Consider the following 26,339-nt stretch of genomic DNA (forward strand, 5'->3'; position numbering starts at 1 on the left):
CAGGTTCAGTTGAAACTTTAAGAAATGTTGGTTTGTGCATGTAAGAAGACAGAGGGTTAAACATCCCTGAGAGAGTTTGTTATTTTGGTTGCTGAGCTACACCTAGCTTTCTGGATAGTCAGCTGACCTTGTTGGATTTTTCACCTGTGTAGCTGCCTATATAAATCTTCAGTGTGGTATCAGACCTCACCTGCGAAAGAGGCTATCTTCAGTAGCTAGCGTTTATATCTTGTATTCTTGATCTTCTGGTATTCCTGACTTTTCGGCTTGGCTTTCTGACCTTTCTCCTGTATTTGTGATTTGTCAACTTTGACATATCCTGGTATAGGCTCGGCTAGCTGACTTTGACTTATTGTGTGTGTTTGTTTTATATAATTTCTGTTAGTTTGAGTGCTTCCTGACTGTATCCCAATCTGTGTCTGTTTTTGTAGTGTATTTTGTTGACAATGACCTCCTTCACTTATTTAGGAAGGGACCGTCATTGTGGTTGTCGATCCGCTGTTTAGGGCGGAAAGGCAAGTAGGAAGGGTCAGAGGGAGTGGGTGAGAACAGGGCTGCACTTCTTCCCTGCCCATTTTGGCTTCTAAGCTTTCACTGGACCTTATGAAATAGCATTGGCACCATGAGAGAATAAGAGAGGGAAGGAGGCACACATGAACGAACTAAGGGTAGCCCAGAATACTTTGCAAGTAGGAGAAATAACCTAATGAAATTGCCTAATCACATCACCTTATTAGCCAGTTGCCGTTCAAAAAGGAGAATGGTTCACCTGAGGGAAGTCAATAATGCCTTGCATACAGCTCCCAGACAATCAGGAGACAATATAGGGATGCATCCGAGGCCCCAGAAAAGCGTATGCACGCAACTGAAGTGGCCAATTTTTCACCCTGTTCCAAATTATTATGCAAATTCTATTTAAGTGTCACAAAGATTAAATATTTTTTTTTTCAGTTTAACTCATTGATGGCATTGTGTCTCGGGGCTCTTTTGGTCACTGAAAACAATATCGGACACCTGTGATAATTAGATAGCCAGGTGAGCCCAATTTAAGGAAAAACTACTAAAGGTGGGGGTGTTCCACATTATTAAAGGGGTACTCCCCTGGAAAATATGTTTTTAAATCAACTGGTGCCAGAAAGTTAAACAGGTTTGTAAATTCCTTCATTTAAAAATCTTAATCCTTACAGTACTTATCAGTTTTTGTATGTTCCAGAGGAAGTTCTTTTCTTTTTGAATTTCCTTTCTGTCTTACCACAGGGCTCTCTGCTGACACATCTGTCCATTTTAGGAACAGTCCGGAACAGGATAGGTTTGCTATATGGATTTGTTTCTACTCTGGACAGTTCCTAAAATGGACAGAGATGTCAGCAGAGAACACTGTGGTCAGACAGAAAGGAAATTCAAAAAGAAAAGAACTTCCTCTGGAACATACAGCAGATGATAAGTACTGTAAGGATTAAGATTGTTAAATAGAAGGAATTTACAAATCTGTTTAACTTTTTGGCACCAGTTGATTTTGATTTAAAAAATTAAATTATGTTTGGAGTACTTCTTTAAGCAGGACACTATTTTAAGCAATATGGTGAAGAAAAAGGATCTCTTTGCTGCTGAAAAAAGTGAAGTAGTTAAATGCCTTGGACGAGGTATTAAAACATTAGATATTTCATGAAAACGTAAGCGTGATCATTGCACTATTAAAAGATTTGTGGCTGATTCAGAGCACAGATGGGTTCGTGCAGATAAAGGCACATTGAGGAAGATTTCTGCCAGATCCATGCATCGGATCAAGAGAGCAGCTGCTAAAATACCATTACATAGCAGCAAACAGATATTTGAAGCTGCTGGTGCCTCTGGAGTCCCACGGACATCAAGGTGTAGAGTCCTTCAGAGTCTTGCAACTGTGCATTAACCTTCTATTCAGCCACCACTAACCAATGCTCACAAGCAGAAACATCTACATTGAGCAGAAAAATACATGAAGACTAATTTTCAAACAGTCCTGTTCACTGATGAGTGCCGTGCAACCCTGGATGGTCCAGATGGATGGAGTAGTGGATGGTTGGTGGATGGCCACCCTGTTCCAACAAGGCTGCGACATCAGCATGAGGTGGTGGTGTCATTTTTTGGGCCGGAATCATGGGAAGAGAGCTGGTCGGCCCCTTTAGGGTCCCTGAAGGTGTAAAGATGACCTCTGCAAAGTATGTGGAGTTTCTGACAGACCACTTTCTTCCCTGGTATAGAAGGAAGAACTATGCTTTCCGAAATCATCTCCATGCCTGACAATGCACCATCTCATGCTGCAAAGAATACCTCTGCATCAATGGCTGCTATGGGGATAAAAGGAGAGAAAGTCATTGTGTGGCCTCCATCCTCCCTTGACCTCAATCCTATTGAGATCCTTTGGAGCATCCTCAAGCAAAAGATCAATGAGAGTGGGAGGCAGTTTACAAGCAAACAGCAGCTCTGGGAGGCTATTCTGACATCTTGCAAACAAATTCAAGCAGAAACAGTCCAAAAACTAAGTTCAATGGATGCAAGACACGTGAAGCTGCTATCAAATAAGGGGTCCCATGTTAAAATGTAACATGACCTCTTAAAATGTTTAACCACTTAAAGGGGTACTCCGCCCCTAGACATCTTATCCCCTATCCAAAGGCTAAGGGATAAGATGTCAGATCGCTGCGGTCCCGCTGCTGTAATGAGTTCGCTCTGCACGTAATGACGGGCAATACAGGGGCCGGAGCATCATTATGTCACGGCTCCGCCCCTCGTGACATCACGGCCCACCCCTTTCAAAACAAGTCTATGGGAGGGGGCGTGGCGGTCGTGACGTCACGCTGCTCCTTCCCCTGTATCGCCCGCCATTGCGCACAGAGCGAACTCGCTCTGTGCTGTAATGATAGCGTGGTGCCGCAGCGGGGATCCCCGGGCTCCCCAGCAGCGGGACCGTGGTGATCTGACATTTTATCCACTATCCTTTGGATAGGGATAAGATGTCTAGGGGCGGAGTACCCCTTTAATGACTCAGGGCATACCTGTACGCCCTGAGTTTACTCCCATTCTATAATACGGGGCCACAGTATAGTATAGTTTTTCCTTCTTTAAATAGTATAGTATACAGTATAGTCATTCCTTATCTAAATCAGCTGATACGTACCGACGTCACTTTGCCAACTAAATTTCCTCTCTGCAGAACTTGATGAAAGCAGAACTTATGAAATAAATTATTATTATTATACTGCCAAACACTGTATCCGTTGAATATAATACTGGCACACACCCTCTGAATATATTACAACACACTGTACCCTCTGAATATAATACTGCCACACACCGTACCCTCTGAACATAATACTACTACACACTGTATCCTCTGAATATACTACAACACACTCAGGGCTCAAGTCCTGCAGGAACGCATGGGAACTGAGCTCCTGCACTTTTTCCACAGCAGGAACACTGTTCCCATTAGCAGGAGTCCTGCAGGACCAGCCCTTGACTGAAAATCATGGGTGAGTTCCCACACTTTTTTCCCAGGACTTGACCCCTGAACACACTGTACCCTCTGAATATAATACTGCCACACATCGTACCCTCTGAATGCAAGAAAGTAGCAGTGTGTGAGAACGGTGAGTGAATGATGGAGCAGGAGCTGACATTAACTATTGCCTCGTTGCCATTCCACAACCCACCCTCCCCTACTGCAACGTGCACTTCCTGGGTTTGGTCTTCTGCCGGGCTGGGAGGAGACCAAACTAACTGTTTGACTTGCATCAGGCAACAGAACAGAGCCACCTAGTGGCCGTTTTTTCAATCACATTAAAAACACATACAGGCTGAGAATTAAAAGTTTAGTTTGGTGACAGGTACTCTTTCATTCCAGTTTTGTCTTGCCCTTGCTGCTCACCAACAGCAGATAGCAACATTCTAAGCTGTATACTATATCAAAAAAGGATACATTGTAGGTTCGTAGTGATGTGCACAGCCAGCTCTGTAAGTTGCAGAGATGCCGGCGTGCACTCTAATACACACAGAACTTTGCAGGCATCTTGCGGTACCTCACAGAGCTGCACAGAAATTAGACAGATCACGCTAGCCCTGCCACAGAAGGATGAAAAATAAAAAAGAAAGACAAAAATTCCTTTGGATAGTAACAGCACAGTATAGATGAGGAGGTAAACTTAGTCCTGCTTACAGGTCCAAAAAAATAAATATATATACATATATATATATATATATATATATATATATATATATATATATATATTCACTGACTTTGGGGAGGAAGGCCTTTATATTCCAAAGGGAGTTTCTTAATTAGTCATTAAAAATTCCAAGGTCCTGCAAGCTCACAGGGAGGAATGTTAACCCATTATTGTGCTACTGGGGCCCCCCAAGATCTCCGGTACGGGGCCGCGGCAATGTACAGGAAAGGGGGCGTTCCATCCCCGCATGACGCAGCGGCCGACACGCCCCCTCCATGTACCCCTTAGAGATACATGGAGGGGGCGTGTCTGCCGCGGCTTTCTGCTGGGGACGAAACTTCACTTCCTGCAGACTGCCGCGGCCCCATCCAGGAGATTCCGGGGGGCCCAGCGCTCGGACCCCCGCGATCTATAACTTATCCCCTATCCTTTGGATAGGGGAGAAGTTATTTTGCGCTGGAGTACTCTTTTAAGGATGGCTTGAGTTTTGTCTAAAGATTGTGACATGAACAATGATTGTTTAGTTACTTTGCATATGATTGCTGTTATATACTATAATGCTAATTTTTTACTTTTTCCAGTGGTCTATTTATATCCGAGCTGCTGTCCGCAAAGAGAAAGGTCTACCAATTTTGGTTGAACTCCTTCGAATTGATAATGACAGAGTGGTATGTGCTGTGGCCACCGCTTTAAGGAATATGGCCTTAGATATAAGAAATAAAGAACTAATAGGTAAGCTTTCTGTTATGGCTGTTTAATAGTGATTGTTAACCTCTTCCTGCCCATACAGCGTAACTTTATGGGTAAATGACGTAGACCCTTTGCTGGAAGCTTTTCAATTACAAACTGGCTTTTATTGTACTGGACATGTCTATACTCATGTCACACAGCAATGTCCGCATGAGAAATCTCTGTGAGGATATTGCCCCTGACAGCGGGGCGCTAGACTAACATGTTGGTGCTAGGACTGCTTGAGAATGCTCCGTCTCATAGACGGCAATGCATTCTGTGAGTTGTCCGCAGAAATAATAGATATGTCTATTCTTTCTGTTGACACCGAAATTTCAATTTCTGCTCCAGATGTTTCCGGCGCAGAAATTCTGCTATGTGAACAGCGCAGTAGAATCCCATCAAAATCAATGGGACTCTGTTGCTGTGGAATCTTCATGCAGAGCTTTCCATGAACAATAATACCAGTATACAAGGAGGAAATATATACCACCACACAATAACTGCATAATACTGACATACTGTACTGAATAAAACCACTATACACAGACCAGTATTCTATATAAGAAATTATATACAGTGCCCATATAGTGGTAGATACCAGCTGTACAGAGATCTGTATACCATATAAGTGATTATATACAGGACCATATTGTGGTAGATATAAGTTGTACGCAGGATATGTATACCATAGAAGTGATTACAGTTACATCTAGGGACTCACAATTACAGTATGGAAATATTTAAAAGTTATAGGGGGCCAGAAGATGACAATTTTAAACATACTAATTTTGGTGCATGTAGTTATAATTTTTTTTAACCTCTTGGGGACGCAGGACGTATGCATACGCCCTGCATCCCGATCCTTCACCACTTATCACCAAGTACGTACGCGTACGTCCTAGCTCCTTGCTCCTTGATATCGATCAGCAGGCACCCCGCACAAATGCCCAGGGGGGATTCACACGGGCGATTTGCACCGATCTCGGGTCATATGGGTCTATGGGGACCCGGAAAATAAGGGGGATTGGGGTTGTCCAAGACACCCACGATACCCATGAATTGGTTGTCTACAAGTGACAACCAATAGCAGATCGGGCGTGGGGGGTTAACTTTCGGTTTCCACGTTCTCCCCACCCACAATAGGCGGGAAAGAACGGGGAAACCGAGGAGGACTGGCGCCGAAAGTCCACTTACACATTTTTTGCCGCAGCGCAAACTCCTAGCAGGAAACTCACCGTAACCCGAGAGTACGAATGTACCCTAAAAACACTACACTACACTACACTAACACATAATAAAGGGTAAAACACTACATATACACCCCTTTACACTGTCTCCCCCCCCCCCCAATAAAAATGAAAAACTTATTGTATTGCAGTGTTTCCAAAACGGAGCCTCCAGCTGTAGCATAACAACAACTCCCAGCATTTCTGGACAGCCACTGACTGTCCAGGAATGCTAGAAGTTTAGCAACAGCTGGAGGCACCCTGTTAGGGGTATTCTACACCAGTGATTCCCAATGTTCACCCCTATGCAATCCCTAAGTTAGTCCTCAAATACGCATGGCGCTCTCTCACTTCAGAGCCCTGTCGTATTTTAAGGAAACAGTTAACCCCTTAAGGACTCAGGGTTTTTCAGTTTTTGCACTTTCGTTTTTTCCTCCTTACCTTTTAAAAATCATAACCCTTTAAATTTCCCACCTAAAAATCCATATTATGGCTTATTTTTTGCGTCACCAATTCTACTTTGCAGTGACATTAGACATTTTACCCAAAAATTCCCGGCAAAACGAAAAAAAAAAATCATTGTGCGACAAAATCGAAGAAAAAACGCCATTTTGTAACTTTTGGGGGCTTCCGTTTCTACACAGTGCATATTTCGGAAAAAATGACACCTTATCATTATTCTGTAGGTCCATACGATTAAAATTATACCCTACTTATATAGATTTGATTTTGTCGTACTTCTGTAAAAAATCATAACTACATGCAGGAAAATGTATACGTTTACAATTGTCATCTTCTGACCCCTATAACTTTTTTATTTTTCCATGTACAGGGCGCTATGAGGACTCATTTTTTGCGCCGTGATCTGAATTTTTTATCGGTACAATTTTAGTTTTGATCGGACGTTTTGATTACTTTTTATTCATTTTTTAATGGTATAAAAAGTGACCAAAAATATGCTTTTTTGGACTTTGGAATTTTTTTGCGCGTACGCCATTGACCATGCGGTTTAATTAATTATATATTTTTATAGTTCGGACATTTACGCACGCGGCGATACCACATATGTTTATTTTTTTTATTTACACTGTTTTATTTTTTTTATGGGAAAAGGGGGGTAATTCAAATTTTTATTAGGGAAGGGGTTAAATGACCTTTATTAACACTTTTTTTAACTTTTTTTTGCAATGTTATAGGTCCCATAGGGACCTATAACACTGCACACACTGATCTCTCATGCTGATCACTGGCGTGTATTAACACGCCTTTGATCAGTGTTATCGGCGCTTGACTGCTCCTGCCTGGATCTCAGGCACGGGGCAGTCATTCGTCTATCGGACACCGAGGAGGCAGGTAAGGGCCCTCCCGGTGTCCTGTAAGCTGTTCGGGACGCCGCGATTTCACCGCGGCGGTCCTGAACAGCCCGACTGACTAGCCGGGGTAGTTTCACTTTCACTTTAGAAGCGGCGGTCAGCTTTGACCGCTGCTTCTAAAGGGTTAATACCGCACATTGCCGTGATTGGCGATGTGTGGTATTAGCCGCGGGTCCCGGCCGTTGATGAGTAAATATACGTCCTGCGTCGTTAAGGGGTTAAGGGCCACATATGGGGTATTTCCGTACTCGGGAGAAATTGCACTACAAATTTTGGGGGGGGGGGGGGGTTTCTCCTTTTACCCCTTATGAAAAGGAAAAGTTGGGGGTTACACCAGCCTGTTAGTGTAAAAAAAATTAAATGATTTTACACTAACATGCTGGTGTTGCCCCATACTTTTTATTTTCACAAGCGGTAAAAGGAAAAATAGACCCCAACAATTTGTAACGCAATTTCTCCTGAGTACGGAAATACCCCATATGTGGGCATAAAATAATCTGCGGGCGCACGACAAGGCTCAGTAGTGAAAGCACACCATGTACATTTGAGGCCTAAATTGGTGATTTGTCCAAGGGTGGCTGATTTTACAGCGGTTCTGACATAAACGCAAAAAAATAAATACCCACATGTGACCCCATTTTGGAAACTACACCCCTCATGGAATGTAACAAGTGGTATAGTGAGCCTAAACAGCCCACAGGTGTTTGACTAATTATTGTTAAAGTTAGATTTGAAAATGAGAAAAAAAAAATCATTTTCACAAGGGAAAATAGGAAAAAAGCCCCCCAAAATTTGTAACCCCATTTCTTCTGAGTAAGAACATACCCCATATGTGGATTTGAAGTGCTCTGCGGGTGAACTACAATGCTCAAGAGAGGGAGTGCAATGGGGCTTATGAAGAGAAAATGTCCGGAATTGAAGGCCACGTGTGTTTACAAAGCCCCCATAGTGCCAGAACAATGGACCCCCCCCCCCCACATGTGACCCCATTTTGGAAACTACACTCCTCAAGTAATGTAATAAGGGGTACAGTGAGCATGTACGCCCCACAGGTGTCTGACAGATTTTTGGAACAGTGGTCCGTGAAAATGAAAAATTTAATTATCGGCATTATCGGATTATCGGCAAGGTAATTGCCAATACAGATAACGCCCAAAATCGTGAATATCGGCCAAACCGATAATCGGTCGATCCCTACTTTTGATCACCTTATATAATTTTTCTTCTGGTATGTAAACTGACTAGAAATTTTGTTCGATCCAAATTTATCTGCGGCAAATCGCTATTAAAAACGGCTATTTCCAGGCTACAGAGTTGTAGAACACTTTGCCTTGCCTTAACATGCATTGGGTGTGCGCTGGGTTAGTGAAATAATATTGTTATTCAGTATGACATGCAGATCAGAGGCGTCGCTATTAGAATCACTGTCGCAGAGTGTCACAATGACAGAGCCTGGAGGTGGCATCAATATGAGGAGACCATATAGAGGCTGAATGACACAGCGTGGAGGTGACGGCAGCATGAAGAGATCATATAGTGCCTGAATGACACAGCGTGGAGGTGGCGGCAGCATGAGGAGAACATATAGTGACTGAATGACACAGCCTGGAGTTAGCAGCAGCATGAGGAGACCATATAGTGGCTGATTGACACAGCCTGGAGTTGGCGGCAGCATATAGTGGCTGAATGATACAGCCTGGTGTTTGCGGCAGCAGGAGGAGAACATATAGTGGCTGAATGACACAGCCTGGAGGTGGTGGTAGCAGGAGGAGACCATATAGTGGCTGAATGGCACAGCGTGGAGGTGGCAGCAGCATGAGGAGACCATATAGTGCATGAATGACACAGCATGGAGGTGGTGGCAGCATGAGGAAAACATAGTGGCTGAATTACACAGCGTGGTGGTGACACAACGTGGAGGTGACGGAAGCAGGAGGAGACCATATAGTTGCTGAATGACACAGCGTGGAGGAGTAGGCAGCATAAGGAGACCATATAGTGCCTGAATCACACAGCGTGGAGGTGGCAGCAGCATCAGGAGTCCTGAAAGTGACCCGGTGACCCTGTGGTGCGGTGGGTGGCAATACCAGTACCAGGTGACAAAAGTGGGTGAAAAAAGGAGAACTTGTCATCAGATGTGGGGCTTCAGGTGGGTGGCAGGATCAGAATAGTAACAAAGGCAGGTAGGCAACACTTTTTGTAAAAGTGTTAGTGTGCACAAGTAAGTATTGAGGATATGCATTTCGTAAAACTTAACCCCTTGGGGACGGAGCCCATTATGACTCTAAGGACGGGAGCATTTTATGCAAATCTGACCACTGTCACTTTAAGCATTAATAACTCTGGGATGCTTTTACTTATAAATTTGATTCCGAGATTGTTTTTTCGTGACATATTCTACTTTATGTTAGTGGTAAATTTTCGTCGATACTTGCATCCTTTCTTGGTGAAAAATTCAAAACTTTCATGAAAAATGTGAAAATGTTGCATTTTTTTTTAACTTTGAAGCTCTCTGCTTATAAGGAATATGGATATTCCAAATAAATTATATATTGATTCACATATACAATATGTCTACTTTATATTTGCATCATAAAATTGATGAGTCTTTACTTTTGGAAGACATCAGAGGGCTTCAAAGTTCAGCAGCAATTTCCCAATTTTTTGCAAAATTTTCAAAATCAGAATTTTTCAGGGACCAGTTCAGGTTTGAAGTGGATTTGAAGGGTCTTCTGTTTAGAAATACCCCATAAATTACCTCATTATAAAAACTGCACCCCTCAAAGTATTCAAAATGACATTCAGTAAGTGTGTTAACCCTTTAGGTGTTTCACAGGAATAGCAGCAAAGTGAAGGAGAAAATTCAAAATCTTAATTTTTTAACACTGGCATGTTCTTGCAGACCCAGTTTTTGAATTTTTACAATAGGTAAAAGGAAAAAAATCCTCTCAAAATTTGTAACCCAATTTCTCTCGAGTAAGAAAATACCTCATATGTGTATGTCAAGTGTTCGGCGGGTGCACTAGAGGGCTCAGAAGCGAAGGAGCAACAATGGGATTTAGGAGAGTGAGTTTTTATGAAATGGTTTTTTGGGGGCATGTCCTATTTAGGAAGCCCCTATGGTGCCAGGACAGCAAAAAAAAACACATCGCACACTATTATGGAAACGACACCCCTCAAGGAACGTAACAAGGGGTACGGTGAGCCTTAACACCCCACAGGTGTTTGACAACTTTTTATTAAAGTCGGATGTGTAAATGAAAAAAAAAATTTCCACTAAAATGCAGTTTTTTCCCCAAATTTTACTTTTTTACAGAGGGTAATAGGAGAAAATGCCCCCCAAAATTTGAAACCCCATTTCTTCTGAGTATGGAAATACCCCATGTTTGGACGTCAAGTGCACTGCGAGCGAACTACAATGCTCAGAAGAGAAGGAGCGCCATTGAGCTTTTAGAGAGATAATTTGTTTGGAATGGAAATAGGGGGCCATGTGCATTTACAAAGCCCCCCGTGGTGCCAGAACAGTGGACTCCCCCACATGTGACCCCATTTTGGAAACTACACCCCTCACGGAATGTAATAAGGGGTACAGTGAGCATTTACACCCTACTGGCGTTTGACAGATCTTTGGAACAGTGGGCTGTGCAAACAAAAAAATTACATTTTTCATTTTCACGGATCACTGTTCCAAAAATCTGTCAGATCCCTGTGGGGCGTAAATGCTCACTGTACCCCTTATTACATTACATGAGGGGTGTAGTTTACAAAATGGGGTCACATGTGGGTATTAATTTTTTTGCATTTATGGCAGAACCGCTGTAAAATCAGCCACCCCTGTGCAAATCACCAATTTCGGCCTCAAATATACATAGCGCACTCTCACTCCTGAGCCTTGTTGTGCGCCCGCAGAGCATTTTACGCCCACATATGGGGTATTTCCGTACTCAGGAGAAATTTTGTTACAAATTTTAGGGGTCTTTTTTTCCTTTTACCTCTTGTGAAAATAAAAAGTAAAGGGCAACACCAGCATGTTAGTGTAAAAAAAAATTTTTTACACTAACAGGCTGATGTAGACCCCAACTTTTCCTTTTCATAAGGGGTAAAAGGAGAAAAAGCCCCCAAAATTATTAGTGCAATTTCTCCCGAGTACGGCGATACCTCATATGTGGCCCTAAACTGTTTCCTTGAAATACGACAGGGCTCCGAAGTGAGAGAGCGCCATGCGCATTTGAGGACTAAATTAGGGATTGCATAGGGGTATTCTATGCCAGTGATTCCCAAACAGGGTGCCTCCAGCTGTTGCTAAACTCCCAGCATGCCTGGACAGTCAGTGGCTGTCCGGAAATGCTGGGAGTTGTTTTTTTGCAACAGCTGGAGGCTCCGTTTTGGAAACACTGCCGTACAATATGTTTTTCATTTTTATTGGGGGGGACAGTGTAAGGGGGTGTATATGTAGTGTTTTACTCTTTATTAGGTGTTAGTGTAGTGTAGTGTTTTTAGGGTACATTCACACTGGCGGGTTACGGTGAGTTTCCCGCTAGGAATTTGCGCTGCGGCGAAAAATTTGCCGCTGCTCATACTTGAATCAAGAAACTAGCTGTAAACCCGCCCGTGTGAATGTACCCTGTACGTTCACATGGGGGGGGTCAAACCTCCAGCTGTTTCAAAACTACAGCTCCCAGCATGTACTGACAGACCGTGCATGCTGGGAGTTGTAGTTTTGCAACAGCTGGAGGCACACTGGTTGGAAAACCTTCAGTTAGGTTCTGTTACCTAACTCAGTATTTTCCAACCAGTGTGCCTTCAGCTGTTGCAAAACTACAACTTACAGCATGCACGGTCTGTCAGTACATGCTGGGAGTTGTAGTTTTGCAACTGCTGGAGGCACACTGGTTGGAAAACCTTCAGTTAGGTTCTGTTACCTAACTCAGTATTTTCCAACCAGTGTGCCTCCAGCTGTTGCAAAGCTACAATTCCCAGCATGTACTGATCACAGAAGGGCATGCTGGGAGATGTAGTTATGCAACAGCTGGAGGTACGCAACTACAACTCCCAGCATGCCGAGACAGCTGTTTTCTGTGTGGGCATGCTGGAATTTGTAGTTTTGCAACATCTGGACTGCTACAATTTAGAGACCACTGAACAGTGATCTCCAAACTGTGGACCTCCAGATGTTGCAAAACTACAACTCCCAGCATGCCCAGACAGCAAACAGCTGTGTGGGCATGCTAGGAGTTGTAGTTTTGCAAGATCTAGAGGGCAGTATAGAGATCACTGTGCAGTGGTCTCTAAACTGTAGACCTCCAGCTGTTACAAAACTACAAATTCCAGCATGCCCACACAGCAAACAGCTGTCTGGGCATGCTGGGAGTCGTAGTTTTGCAACATCTGGAGGGCTACAGTCTAGAGACCACTATAGTGGTCTACAAGTAGCCCTCTAGATATTGCTAGGCAACTACTCACCGGCTTCCGTCGCATCCGGGAGCCGTCCTCTTCTGCCGCACGCCGCCGCAGATCTCCGTCGCCGCCCGCCGTCGCTCCGCAGCCGCCGGAGGGGTAAGTGGACTCCGGCGCCGCTCCTCTTCGTTTTCCCCGTTCTGCCCCGCCTATTGTGGGTGGGTGGGACGGGGAAAACGAAAGTAAACCCCCCCCCACCCGCCCCAGATCTGCGATTGGTGGTCGCGTCTAGACCACCAGTAGCAGGGATAGGAGGGGTGGCACCCCTGCCACCTCACTCCTATCGCTTTAGGGGGATCGTGGGTGTCTTAGACAACCGCGATCCTCCTTATATTCACCATAGACCCGTAATGACCCGGAATCGGCGCAAATCGCAAGTGTGAATTCACTTGCGATTTGCGCCGATCGCCGACATGGGGGGGGGGGTCTAATGACCCCCCTGGGCATTTGCACGGGGTGCCTGCTGATAGATATCAGAAGTCATCCCGGCCCGGACCCCGCCCGGCGCGCGGCGGGGACCGAAATTCCCACGGGCGTATGGATACGCCCTTCGTCCTTAAGTACCAGGACGCAAGGGCGTATACACACGCCCTTTGTCCCCAACAGGTTAAAGGGGTACTCCGGTGCTTACACATCTTATCCCCTATCCAAAGGATAGGGGATAAGATGCCTGATCGCGGGAGTCCCGCAGCTGGTGACGCCCGCAATCATGCACGCGGCACCCCGTTTGTAATCAGTGCCCGGAGAGCGTTCGCTCCGGGTCTGATTACGCTCGACCGCAGAGTCGGGGGTGTGTGATGTCACACCCCCGCCCCCGTGGGACGTCACGCTCCGCCCCTCAATGCAAGCCTACGGGAGGGGGCGTGATAGGTATCCTTTGGATAGGGGATAAGATGTGTAAGCACCGGAGTACCCCTTTAACTTTTAATAATATGCTTAGGATAAAATATATGGACCCACATTTTTTTTTTTTATCAAACAAAAGGAAAGGTGTGCAAAAAACACCATGTGCCACCTACACCACCAAGTATTGATGTGATGCAAAGACCTCGAAAAGGTGGAAGGGAACAACGTATGGTCCATGGTAACTGGTGGGGGTAAACACTTCCCCTGTAAGGCCCTACTCTCTCCCTATTAATTCCCTTCTTGGCAAGTGTTACTCACCCTAAAAAGGGTGGCCCCACACAGGAAACTCTCTATTTCCACCTAAAAACCCTAGGAAATGGCAGTTTGTAGGGGGAAATAGGGAGAGGTTCCTGTTTAGAGGTCTTTGCATAACATCAATACTTGGTGGTGTAGGTGGCACATGATGTTTTTTGCACACCTTTCCTTTTGTTTGATATAAAACAAAATGTAAGTACATATATTTTATGCTAAGAAAAGTAAAGTTTTAGCTAATGCATATTGTCAATACTTACTTGTGGTCTAATGCAGAGGAATGTCTGTAACTGGGGAGCAGCGCCTTAACCCCTTAAGGACATGTACCGTAAATGTACAGCGCCGCATAGCAACTCTTAGCGCACAGCGCCGTACATTTACGGAGCGTATGTGATACGAGCACATGAGATGCGCTCGCTTCATTCCCGGCAGGTTCCAGTGGCTGTCAGCAGCCGCGGACCAGCCGGTAATGGCGGACATCAGCAATCGAGCTCATGTCTACCATTAACCCCTTAGGTGCCGTGATCAATACAGATCATGGCATCTGCGGCAGTGCGGCACTTATAATGGCTGATCTGATCGCCCACGGCACTGCGATCAGATCAGCCAAGATGGCAGAGGGAGGTCCCCTCACCGGCCTCAGTCCGTCTCCCGGGGTCTTCTGCACTGATCTGCCTTCCAGCAGACCAGAGCAGAAGATTGCCGATAATACTGATCTTTGCAATGCCCTATGCATAGCACTGAACAGTATTAGCAATCTAATGATTGCTATAAATAGTCCCCTATGGGGACTAAAAAAAAGTGTAAATAATGTAAAAAAAAAAAGTTTTAAAAAAAAGTGTGAAAAATCCCCTCCCCCAATACAGTTTTTAATCACCCTTTTCCCCCATATTATTACATAAAAGCGTAAAAAAAAACTTTAAATAAAAAACATATTTGGTATCGCATGCATAAATGTCCGAACTATAAAAGTATAATGTTAATGATCCCCTATGGCAAACGACGTAGACGTTTAAAAAAAAAAAAGTAAACTTTCTGCTTTTTTGTCACATCAAACTGCAAAAAATTTTAATAAAAAGCAATCAAAAAGTCACATATATGCAAATCCGGTACCAAAAGAAACAACAGATTATGTCACAAAAAATTAGCCCTCACAAATCCCTGAATATGGTAAAATAAGAAAGTTAAAGGTGGTCAAAATAGGGCAATTTTAAACATACTGATTTTGTAAAAAAAAAATAAGTTTGAGATTTTTTAAAAGCAGTTCAATAATAGAAAAGTATGTAACCATGGGTATCATTTTAATTATAATTGACCCAGAGAATAAAGAAAACATGTATTTTTACCGTAAAGTGTACAGCGCAAAAACAAAGCACCCAAATTAGCAAAATTATGATTTTCGTTTAAATTTCCTTACACAAAAAATCATTTTTGGGGTTTACCATACATTTTAGGGTAAAATGAGTGATGTCATTACAAAGTACAACTGGTCACGCAAAAAACAAGCCCTCATATGGTTCTTGGAATGGAAATATAAAAGAGTTATGAATTTTAGAAGGCGAGGAGGAAAAAACAAAAACGCAAAAATAAAATGGCTGCGTCCTTAAGGTGAAAATGGGTTAAATATATTTTGCACTATCCATATTTGCGAAGTGTTGGTGTGGCACCATGGTCAATCTACTCTGATGCATCAGGCATTGGTGGGTTGAAATGCTGGCTGATTCATGCCTGATTCATCTTCACAAAGGTCAGTCTCTCCATATTTTTTGTGGACAGACGAGTTCTCCTTGGGGTTACTATGGCCCCCGCCGCACTAAACACCTGCTCTGATGGCACACTACTGGCCGGGCAGGGCAAACTGTGCTAGTTGCGGCCGTAAATCAAGTTTGGCTGCCCTGAAGTCCAGCGTATCTTCAAGGTGTGTTGGCATGTTGTCAAGGTATGTCATCACCTGCTGGTTCAGGTCCTGCTCCAGGTCTACCTGCTGCTGAGTTGCTTCACTATGTGGGTTAAGAAAGCTACTCATCAGCGATTGTAGACTCAGGCTACTGCTGATGGAGCTGGTACTGCTCCTGCCAACCCACCCCTCCCCATCAGCCATGGCAGTGGAAGGTGAATGCAGAGGGCCCCCCAAGTCACACCTGCGAGAGGATGGACGATGGCACAGATAGGCATCGGCCAAATGACTACGTAGGATGTGTCTGTAGTAGGTCACTTTGTCCTCCCTCTCAGTGGGTGTAAAAAGGCTTCCATTTTGTGCCGGTAGCGAGGGTCCAATAAGGTGGAGAGCCAGAAGTCATCCTGCAGCCGAATGGTGACAATTCGGTGGTCACTACGCAAGCAAGTGAGCATGCATCGTGCCATTTGTGCAAGTGACTCGGAGGGACTCCCTGCTTCCATCTCCACTGCATACTGCCTCATAACTCTCTAGCTACTCAAGCTGCTCCTCCTCTCCTGTCAAATGACTAGAAAAACCACCCATCTCGCAAAAATCTAAACTGTGCTCCACTGTGCCAGCCCCCCTCCTCCTCGTCCAATTCAGCCCCCACAGGGCTCATGTGGCCATGACATGTAGGCGCCATGTCTCCAGTGCCCTGACCAGCCATTGTTTCCAACATGTGTTTTAGTAGATGAAACAGTGGAATGACGTGGTTCATCCCGTAATCCTGGCGACTGACTAATAATGTGGCTTCCTCAAAGGGCCTAGCAAACAGGTGTCACGTGTGAGCTGCCACTGGTTGACATTGAAGTTACACAGGGGAGTACCCCTATCCACTTGGATCATCAAGAAATCGGTGATGGCTATTCTCTGTTCGTATAATCAGTCCAACATACGGAGGGTGGAATTCCAACGTGTGGAAACATCGCACATCAGACTATATTGGGGGATGCCATTCTGATGCTGCAGCTCAAGGAGGGTGTGCTTTTCAGTGTATGAGTGGCTGAAGTGCATGCACTGTTTCCTTCCTATTGTTAGGATGTCTTGCATAAGGGGGTGAACACTTCAGGAACTGCTTGATAACCAGATTGAACACAAGTGCCATGCAGGGTGCATTTCTCAGGCTTCCTTGTCGCAGCGCAGACAAGATGTCCTTTCCATTGTCGGTCACCATAGTTCCCATTTCTAGTTTTCGTGGAGTAAGCCGTGATTTGTCGTGCAGTAATAACTCAATTATGATGTATGAATTATGGCCATAAAATATTATTAATTATGAAAATTATTAAAAATATCAAAATTATTACCTGATGAATTGTAGACAAAGCCAATCAATACAATTCACATCTGAGTCCGACTATTTCCTCAGATATCAACAAGTTATTTTTATGACGGGATGACATTAACGCTTAAGGATGTACAGGGTGGGCCAATTATATGGATACACCTTTATAAAATGGGAATGGTTGGTGATATTAACTTCCTGTTTGTGGCACATTAGTATATGTGAGTGGGGAAACTTTTCAAGATGGGTGGTGACCATGGTGGCCATTTTGAAGTCGACCATTTTGAATCCAACTTTAGTTTTTTCAATAGGAAGAGGGTCATGTGACATCAAACTTATTGGAAATTTCACAAGAAAATCAATGATGTGCTTGGTTTTAACGTATCTTTATTCTTTCATGAGTTATTTACAAGTTTCTGACCACTTATAAAATGTGTTCAGTGTGCTGCCCATTGTGTTTGATTGTCAATGCAACCCTCTTCTCCCACTCTTCACACACTGATAGCAACACCGCAGGAGAAATGCTAGCACAGGCTTCCTATTCTGACTCAGATTGTTGTGATAGTGATCTAACCCTTCTGAGTCCTCTGTGCCTGGCCTGTATAAGCAGATACGATCACTGCGGACAATCCTCCTCAGATAGCTGAACTCACCAATACTGGTTTCATCCAAAAGCTGGTTTATTCTGAACATCACACAACAGGAATATAGTAGAATGAATGTATTTCAGTATTATGCGGTCAAAAGATGGTGCTTTCCTTAGCTTATCATGTGGAGTACAAGAGTCCCTGTTACATGAGGCAAATGCAAGCAGCCATGACACAGGAAGTACAGCAAGAGCAGGGGAGGAGTTTACATACAAGGAAATGATGAATCATGCTCACAAGAGGAACAAGAGCATTACCAACATAGGCCAGAAGGTGGCAGCAAATACCTACCCATAGAAAAATACATGGTAAATAAATCACAGAATAAACTATGTAAATTGCATCTACAATAATGAGAATATTAACTGTGTAACAGCACACTCCCCGTCTGACATTGTAAATGTCACTATGTTATACCATAACGGTAGTTATACAAGTGCAAATAAACAACAGTGCAATTTTCTTGATGTCTTGAGAACCTGAAAGACATAAAGAAAAACATGCAAAAAATGCAACATCTTCAAGTTATAACATTAACGTCCAATACTCTTCTTTCTTGAAGTCAAAGGTGGGAACAAACAAGCAAGAGCAGAATAAGTTCAGTGATAGGTCTGATGAAAGTCTTTACAGTCCCTTGTCTTGCAACCTTCACCTCCACCTTGCGTACCTTGCCGTCATCACTAGAAACACTCTTTATAATAAGTCCCATAGGCCACTCGAGTCTTCCAGCTTGTTGATCCTTGAGCAGAACAAGATCTCCAACTTTAATGTTAGGATTTGGGTGTTGCCATTTCCTGCGTTTTTGCAGAGTAGAAAGATACTCCATCTTCCAACGATTCCAGAAGCAGTTGGCGAGGTGTTGCACTCGCTTCCACTGGTCATAGCACAGGTTTCCTGAGTTAAAGTTTCCGGGTGGGACGGGAATGGACCCAAACTTCTGGGTAAGAAGAGTAGTTGGGGTTAGGATAGTTGGATTCTCTGGATCTGTAGACACTGGAACAAGTGGTCTGGAATTAATTATAGCAGATGCCTCTGCCATAAAGGTGGTTAGAACCTCGTGGGTAAGTCTTGTGCAATTTGAGTCCATAAGCATAGAGTCCAGTATTCTACGTGTAATGCCAATCATTCTCTCCCATGAGCCGCCCATATGGGAAGAATGAGGAGGATTGAATATCCATGTACAGCCCTTTTGAGCTAAGAAGTCTTGGATTGGTCTAGAGTTGAGCTCTAACTCTCGACAGGCTCCAATGAAATTAGTACCGCAATCAGACCTAAGTGTCTTGACTGGTCCTCTGATGGCAAGAAATCGTCTCAAAGCATTGATGAAGCTTGAAGCATCCATAGATTCTATTACTTCCATGTGTACTGCACGCACACTCATGCAAGTAAACAACACTGCCCATCATTTGCTGTTTGCTTGACCACCTCTAGTTCTGTGGGCTGTTACCATCCATGGTCCAAAAACATCCAGACCAACATGAGTGAATGGTGGGTCAGTACTTAACCTGTCAGCTGGCAGATCTGACATTTGCTGTTGCTGATGTTTACCTCTTAGTTTGCGGCAGTGAATTCAGCTGTGCAGTATAGCTGTAATTTGTCTTTTTGCTCCTGCAGCTCTTAGGGTGCTTAACCCCTTCGTGGTAGTGCCGTATAAGCAGAGTGGTAATGTGATGGCGAGCAGGCATAATGAGAGGATTCTGTTCTTTCTCTCCCAACTCGGCCTTGTTTAAACGTCCACCAACTCTAAACATGCCATCGTTGTCAATGAATGGGTTTAGATTAGCAATTGCACTGGTTTTTGGAATGTCCCTCTTGTCACGGATACATTTAATGTCTGAGCCAAAGACTTCCTGCTGTACAATGTGTATTATGACCATTTCACCTTCAGCAATGTCCTTTGCAGAAAGAAACCTTTGACATATGTGCCAACCTTGACATTGAGGATCAGCGGGCTTTGTGTGAAAGCAGCGTACAATGTGGACTAACCTTGTGATGGTGCGTACAAGCTTTATCCACTTGGAAAATCGTTCAAATCGCTGACAATCTAAGATGAGTCTTTGTTTAGTTTGAGTGACGAGGGTTTTCACTTCTGGACGAATCTCTGGATCTTTATCAGGTTCTAGTATACTGAAGACATCAGATGTGGTTTCTTCTGGCTGATCCAGCAGGAATTCAGGACCTGTTATCCAAGAAGAATTAGCAAAAGCACTTGCAGACACTGGCCTGGTGGCATGATCTGCAGGATTCATTTCAGATGGGACATAATGCCATTCTTTGTCCATTATTTTGATGAATTCTTTGTCTTCAATCGACAAGGCTAATTTGTTGTCATCACTTGTAGTACTAAACACTGCAGCACCTAGGTTGTCATAAGAAAGGACAGAAGTAGCATGCCGCACTTGGATGTTGTCAAGAGGCTTTTCCTTTACTTCATAATGGTGAGGGCATTGTGTGAAGTGGGAGGCACGTCCATTCCCCAATATGTAAGTTTTGAAGGAGCGGATCTCAGATGGCGTACGCTTCCTGTCTGAGCATACATCGCCCACTATTACCCAGCCTAGGTCAAGTCTTTGTGCATAAGGGGCGTCATCAGGTCCATTACACTGGTCACGTACTTTATGTACTCTGAGGATGTCTCTTCCTAGGAGGACAAAATTTCAGCATTCATGTCCATTGCAGGAATCTCATCAACAAGGTGCCTTATGTGAGGATGGTGGTATGCGGCTTCTGGAGTGGGAATCTCTTGCCTTTCATCTGGTATCTGGTCACACTCAACTAATGTTGGTAGGGGTATACCCTTTCCCCCTTTGATGTGAGAAACCATGAACCCATCCACTCTTCTGCCAAAGGCCTCTACACGACCAGAACAGGTTCTAAGAGTATACGGTATGGGATGACCCTCTATGCCAAAGATCTCAAAGAATTTAGGCTTAACCAGGGATCTATTGCTCTGTTCATCTATTATGGCATACATCTTAGTAGCTTTCTCAGGATGGCCCTTTGGGTATATCTTGACTAGGCATACCTTGGCGCAGCATTTGTGATCCAAGCCCTCTCCACAGACTTCTGTGCATGAAGAGAGAACATTATCCTTGACTGGAGCATGACTTGAGGCAGGTGAGGAGGTAGGTGGCTGCTGTAACTTGTCTGGAAGTGGAGTAGGATGCATAGCTGTAACATGTTTGTCGCTGCTGCATTCTGTGCACTTGATGAGGGCTTTAGAGTCTTTAGCAAGATGGCTATAAGAAGCACAGCACTTGAAGCATATTCCAAGTTTCTGGAGAATCTCCCTGCCCTCTTGTAGAGTCTTTTCCCTAAATCCACAACATTTGTTAAGAGGGTGAGGCTTCTTGTGAATAGGACACTGGCGATTAGGGTCTTTATCTTTGTCAACCACGCACTCATCACTAGGTGAGGTGACGGAGGGTGAGATGTCTGTCCTCTTGACAGATATTGCTTTATTAAAGTCTCTACGTTTAGGTGCTGTGTTATCATACCTTGATGAGGATGAGGATGAAGCAGGCATGTTGGGTTCACTGAAGCTGAAGCTGGGGTCATTTCTCATCCAAGCTTGATCACTAATGAACCTGCAAAAGTATGAGAATGGAGGAAAAGATACATTATAGTCTCTTTTATACTTTGATCCCTGTTGTGCCCATTTCTCTTGTAGGCTGTATGGCAGTTTAGACACCACTGGGTTGACAATATGAGCGGTGTCCAGGAAGCTTAGTCCAGGTAGACGTGGATCTCTCTTTGCCAACTCTAACTCCATGAGGAGGTCACTTAGATCTTGGAGCTTGCGATGGTCTTTGTTTGCTATTTTTGGAAATTTTTGCAGTCTCTTCAATAGAGCGCTTTCTATGGCTTCAGAGCTACCATAAGTTTGCTCAAGTCTTGCCCATGCAGCAGAAAGACCCACATCTGGGTGGTCAACGTGTACTGTTCTTAGTCTTTTAACACGATCAGAAGATTCTGGTCCCAACCATTTTATGATCAAATCAAGTTCTTCCTTAGCAGTAAGGTTGAGATCAACAATAGCAGCCTTGAATGTTGCTCTACAGGCCCTGTAGCTCTCTGCACAATCGTCAAACCTTGAGAGGCTTGTGTTAATGAGCTCACGGCGCACCATATATCTGGCAAAGTCTTTCAAATCTGATTTCTCACTCTTTGGTACCAAAGTAACTTGTGGAACCCCTTGGTTGGGAAATTTCTCTGGTGATGTAGGGTGAGGTTCACCAGGGTAGAATGATGTTGCATGAGCGTTTAACTTTGGTTTAGTCTCTAAGGCTTGTGCTGGCAGTGGCTTCAGATGCAGCTTGTCACCGAAAGTCACATTGTTGTTTGCAGGAGAAGATGTGGTTGGCTGCATAGATGTACTTGTATTGTAGACTTGAAGAGGCTCAGGCATATTGTGTTGAGAGGTTTCCGTGTTGAGAGTCAGAAGAGTGTTGTTTGTAGGAGGTACAGGAGATGACTCTGTATCTTTGCAAATGTTATGCTTTAGTATATTTTCACTGGTGCGTTCAACTGGATCGTCCAGTTCTGCTGGGATAAGACAGTCCAGACTAGTGCTTTGTCCCATTGCTTATTCAAGGACCTTTAGTCTTGCCAGGGAAGCTGCTTTCTCACCTTCCATTTGCAGAATCTTTATTTGGGAATCTACCTCTGCTTGCTGCGCTGCCATCTCAGTGCTTCTTCTTCCTCTGCTTGATGCGCTGCCTTGCGTGCTTCTTCCTCTGCTTGCTTTCTGATAAAAGGGCTTTGCGCCTTTTTTGCTTCGGCATCAGCGCGGGCCTCAATAAGCTTATCACTTAATGTTGAATTTCTGGATTGAGAGGATCTAGAAGAAGGTGCAGTGCGCTTGGTTGAGGTGGATCTGTGAGATCTGGTCTCCAGTAAATGAGTAATGCGGAGTTCTGCCTTAAGCTTAGCATTTTGCACTTCAAGATCCCTTTGTTGGTTTAGTGCATTGGTCCTGGTCAGTTCTGCTGAAGAATCCTCTATATTAGAGTCGTGCAAGAAGGCTGAGTATTTTACAGATAACCGCTTGTAGCGTTCATATTTGGCACACAGGCAATTTACAGAGTCTCTTAATTCAGCCGGTTGATCAGTAAAGTTTGCCAAAACTGACATGCAGTGTGAGGTTCTGTCCCAGAGGTCTGACAGATTACTGGAGAACTCATCTCTAATGGCTTCATAGTTTTCTCTGATTTTATGTGTCGGTTTTATTATACGTTTGGCTTTTACACTTTGTTCTGTAATATCTGCTGGATCTGTTCCCTGTGCACCTTTTGGTTCAGAGGCATGATGTATCTGTGTTGTTTCTGCCATAAAAGAGTGTTCAGAGCCTTGGCTAGACATTTTATATTATTTTGCAAAAAATGGTACTGTCTTGTTAAGAAACCACACAGCAGCTTAGACGACAGCTTAGACAGGTAACACAGTTCAGTTTAGAGAAACAGTTTCAATGTTCACATGAAGTGCAGTTAGAATGCAGTAAGAACAGATCATATGAAGTGCAGTGAGCTTCAGCATCCATGTGCTTCACAAGATGTGGGATGGGACTGATCTGGATTGTAGATAAGGTTCTCACATAAACACAGCGGCTGCAGGAATTCTATGCATCTTTTGACTATTCTGACTCGGATTGTTGTGATAGTGATCTAACCCTTGTGAGACCTCTGTGTCTGGCCTGTATATGCAGATACGGTCACTGCGGACAATCCTCCTCAGATAGCTGAACTCACCAATACTGGTTTCATCCAAAAGCTGGTTTATTCTGAACATCACACAACAGGAATATAGTAGAATGAATGTATTTCAGTATTATGCGGTCAAAAGATGGTGCTTTCCTTAGCTTATCATGTGGAGTACAAGAGTCCCTGTTACATGAGGCAAATGCAAGCAGCCATGACACAGGAAGTACAGCAAGAGCAGGGGAGGAGTTTACATACAAGGAAATGATGAATCATGCTCACAGGAGGAACAAGAGCATTACCAAAATAGGCCAGAAGGTGGCAGCAAATACCTACCCATAGAAAAATACATGGTAAATAAATCACAGAATAAACTATGTAAATTGCATCTACAATAATGAAAATATTAACTGTGTAACAGCACACTTCCAGTATCTGTAGTTTCAAGTGCTGCACATCTCGTATCTTCACAGACTAGACAATTGCCTTCAGATGACCCCAAAGATAAAAGTCTAAGGGGGTCAGATCGGGAGACCTTGGGGGCCATTCAACTGGCCCACGACGACCAATCCACTTTCCAGGAAACTGTTCATCTAGGAATGCTCGGACCTGACACCCATAAGGTGGTGGTGCACGATCTTGCTGGAAAAACTCAGGGAACATTCCAGCTTCAGTGCATAAAGAGGGAAACACATCATCATGTAGCAATTTCACATATCCAGTGGCCTTGAGGTTTCCATTGATGAAGAATGGCCCCACTATCTTTTTACCCCATATAGCACACCATCAATTTTTTTGTTGCAACAGTCTTGGAGGGATCTATCCAATGTGGGTTAGTGTCAGACCAATAGCGGTGGTTTTGTTTGTTAACTTCACCATTCACATAAAAGTTTGCCTCATCACTGAACAAAATCTTCTGCGTAAACTGAGGGTCCTGTTCCAATTTTAGTTTTGCCCATTCTGCAGCACCTGAAACTACGGATACTGGAAGCCTGTTCTAGCATTTCTCGTGCGGTGTTGCTATCAGTGTGTGAAGAGTTGGAGAAGAGGGTTGCATTGACAATCCAACACAATGGGCAGCACATTGAACACATTTTATAAGTGGTCAGAAACTTGTAAATAACTCATGAAAGAATAAAGTTACGTTAAAACCAAGCCCATCATTGTTTTTCTTCTGAAATTCCCAATAAGTTTCATGTCACATGACCCTCTTCCTATTGAAAAAACTAAACTTGGATTCAAAATGGCCGATTTCAAAATGCCCACCATGGTCACCACCCATCTTGAAAAGTTTCCCCCCTCACATATACAAATGTGCCACAAACAGGAAGTTAATATCACCAACCATTCCCATTTTATTAAGGTGTATCCATATAAATGGCCCACCCTGTAGTTTTGCAATATACAATAATACACAGGTATTATAAAGTATGCAGATTTATTGGTTATAAGATTATAAGCATAAATGAGTAATAAACACAATGATATATGCAAATGAATATCAATTAGATATATTAGTAAACAGTAAAAGTTTGTTAATTGACTACATATAAGTAGAACAATACATGTGAGTAGTAAGTAACTTGTTACAACAAAAGCTACTAGGTTAGGAATATCATATGATAAAAAGGTTACATATCACTCTATCCAGAGGAACCTCATGATATTAAGATGGGCAATATCTAATCATAGACATATCAATATGGAATGCAAAATACACTCCCCACCCCCTTCTAACCAACTACAAATCACATGACTCCAAGAATGAGCAAATCAATAAGGATGTAAACATGGAAGAATACGTCCGCCCCATTCTGAACTATTTTCTATACATGATCTTGGTAAGACATTAAGACTGATAGCAGAGATATATGATATTGCTCTATATTTTAGGAGGATGAACTTGAAACAAGTTTCCTGTGTGGGAAATATACTTATACACACTTAGTCTGGCGAGTCGGAATTCTATCAATATGTCTAAGCAATTATTTCATGCTTTCATAGATTGAGTCTTGATTCTTCTGCAGGTAGAATGAAGTCTCACAATATCCTAAACTATAATCTCAATATGGAGATAATTAATTATTTTAATTATTCTAAATGGTATAATTCCATCCACATTATCCAAATTAGTCTTAATTATATTGAATACCATTTTTGTGTCTCTTACCAAGTCTATGTAAGAACCTCGCTTCGGCTCTTAGGAACACTGAACGGTCCATCTCATCGTCATGAATAGCCATTGGTCTGGTACCATGTGACCAGTCCAGCTTCTGGGATCTCACATGGCTTTCGTGGCTTCCAGCTTGTGGACCTCTTTCCTTTGTGTCTAAGTCTTTCCAGTCTACCGTCTACAGTTCCTAACATCTGGTTTACCAGACTTTTTAATTCGTTAGACACACCCTCCTAAATTGGAATTCCCCAATGAATGTAGGTTGAGCGTGTACATATGGTAATGACTATGACATCACTATAATACTCAGAATGCATTGAGCATATCACTAGTGATGAGCGGCATTGCCCATATTCAAATTTGCGATATTTCGCGAATATATAGATGAATATTCGTCCTATATTCGCGAATTTCGCGTATTCGCTATATTCGCATATTCGAGGAAGAAAAC

General features: G+C 43.4%; 1 protein-coding gene across 6 annotated transcripts in view; it reads left to right on the forward strand.

The window, feature by feature from the left end:
• Nucleotides 1-26,339, forward strand: part of CTNND2 (catenin delta 2) — a 913,533-nt gene that overhangs the window by 698,250 nt on the left and 188,944 nt on the right. For all 6 annotated transcript variants that reach the window (XM_056520133.1, XM_056520132.1, XM_056520127.1 and 3 more), the window contains one exon: nucleotides 4,787-4,937. In XM_056520133.1, the coding sequence (XP_056376108.1) occupies nucleotides 4,787-4,937 (151 nt within the window). The remainder of the gene's footprint in view (nucleotides 1-4,786; nucleotides 4,938-26,339) is intronic.

Source organism: Hyla sarda, chromosome 5 (assembly GCF_029499605.1).
Source record: "Hyla sarda isolate aHylSar1 chromosome 5, aHylSar1.hap1, whole genome shotgun sequence".
NCBI lineage: Eukaryota > Metazoa > Chordata > Amphibia > Anura > Hylidae > Hyla > Hyla sarda.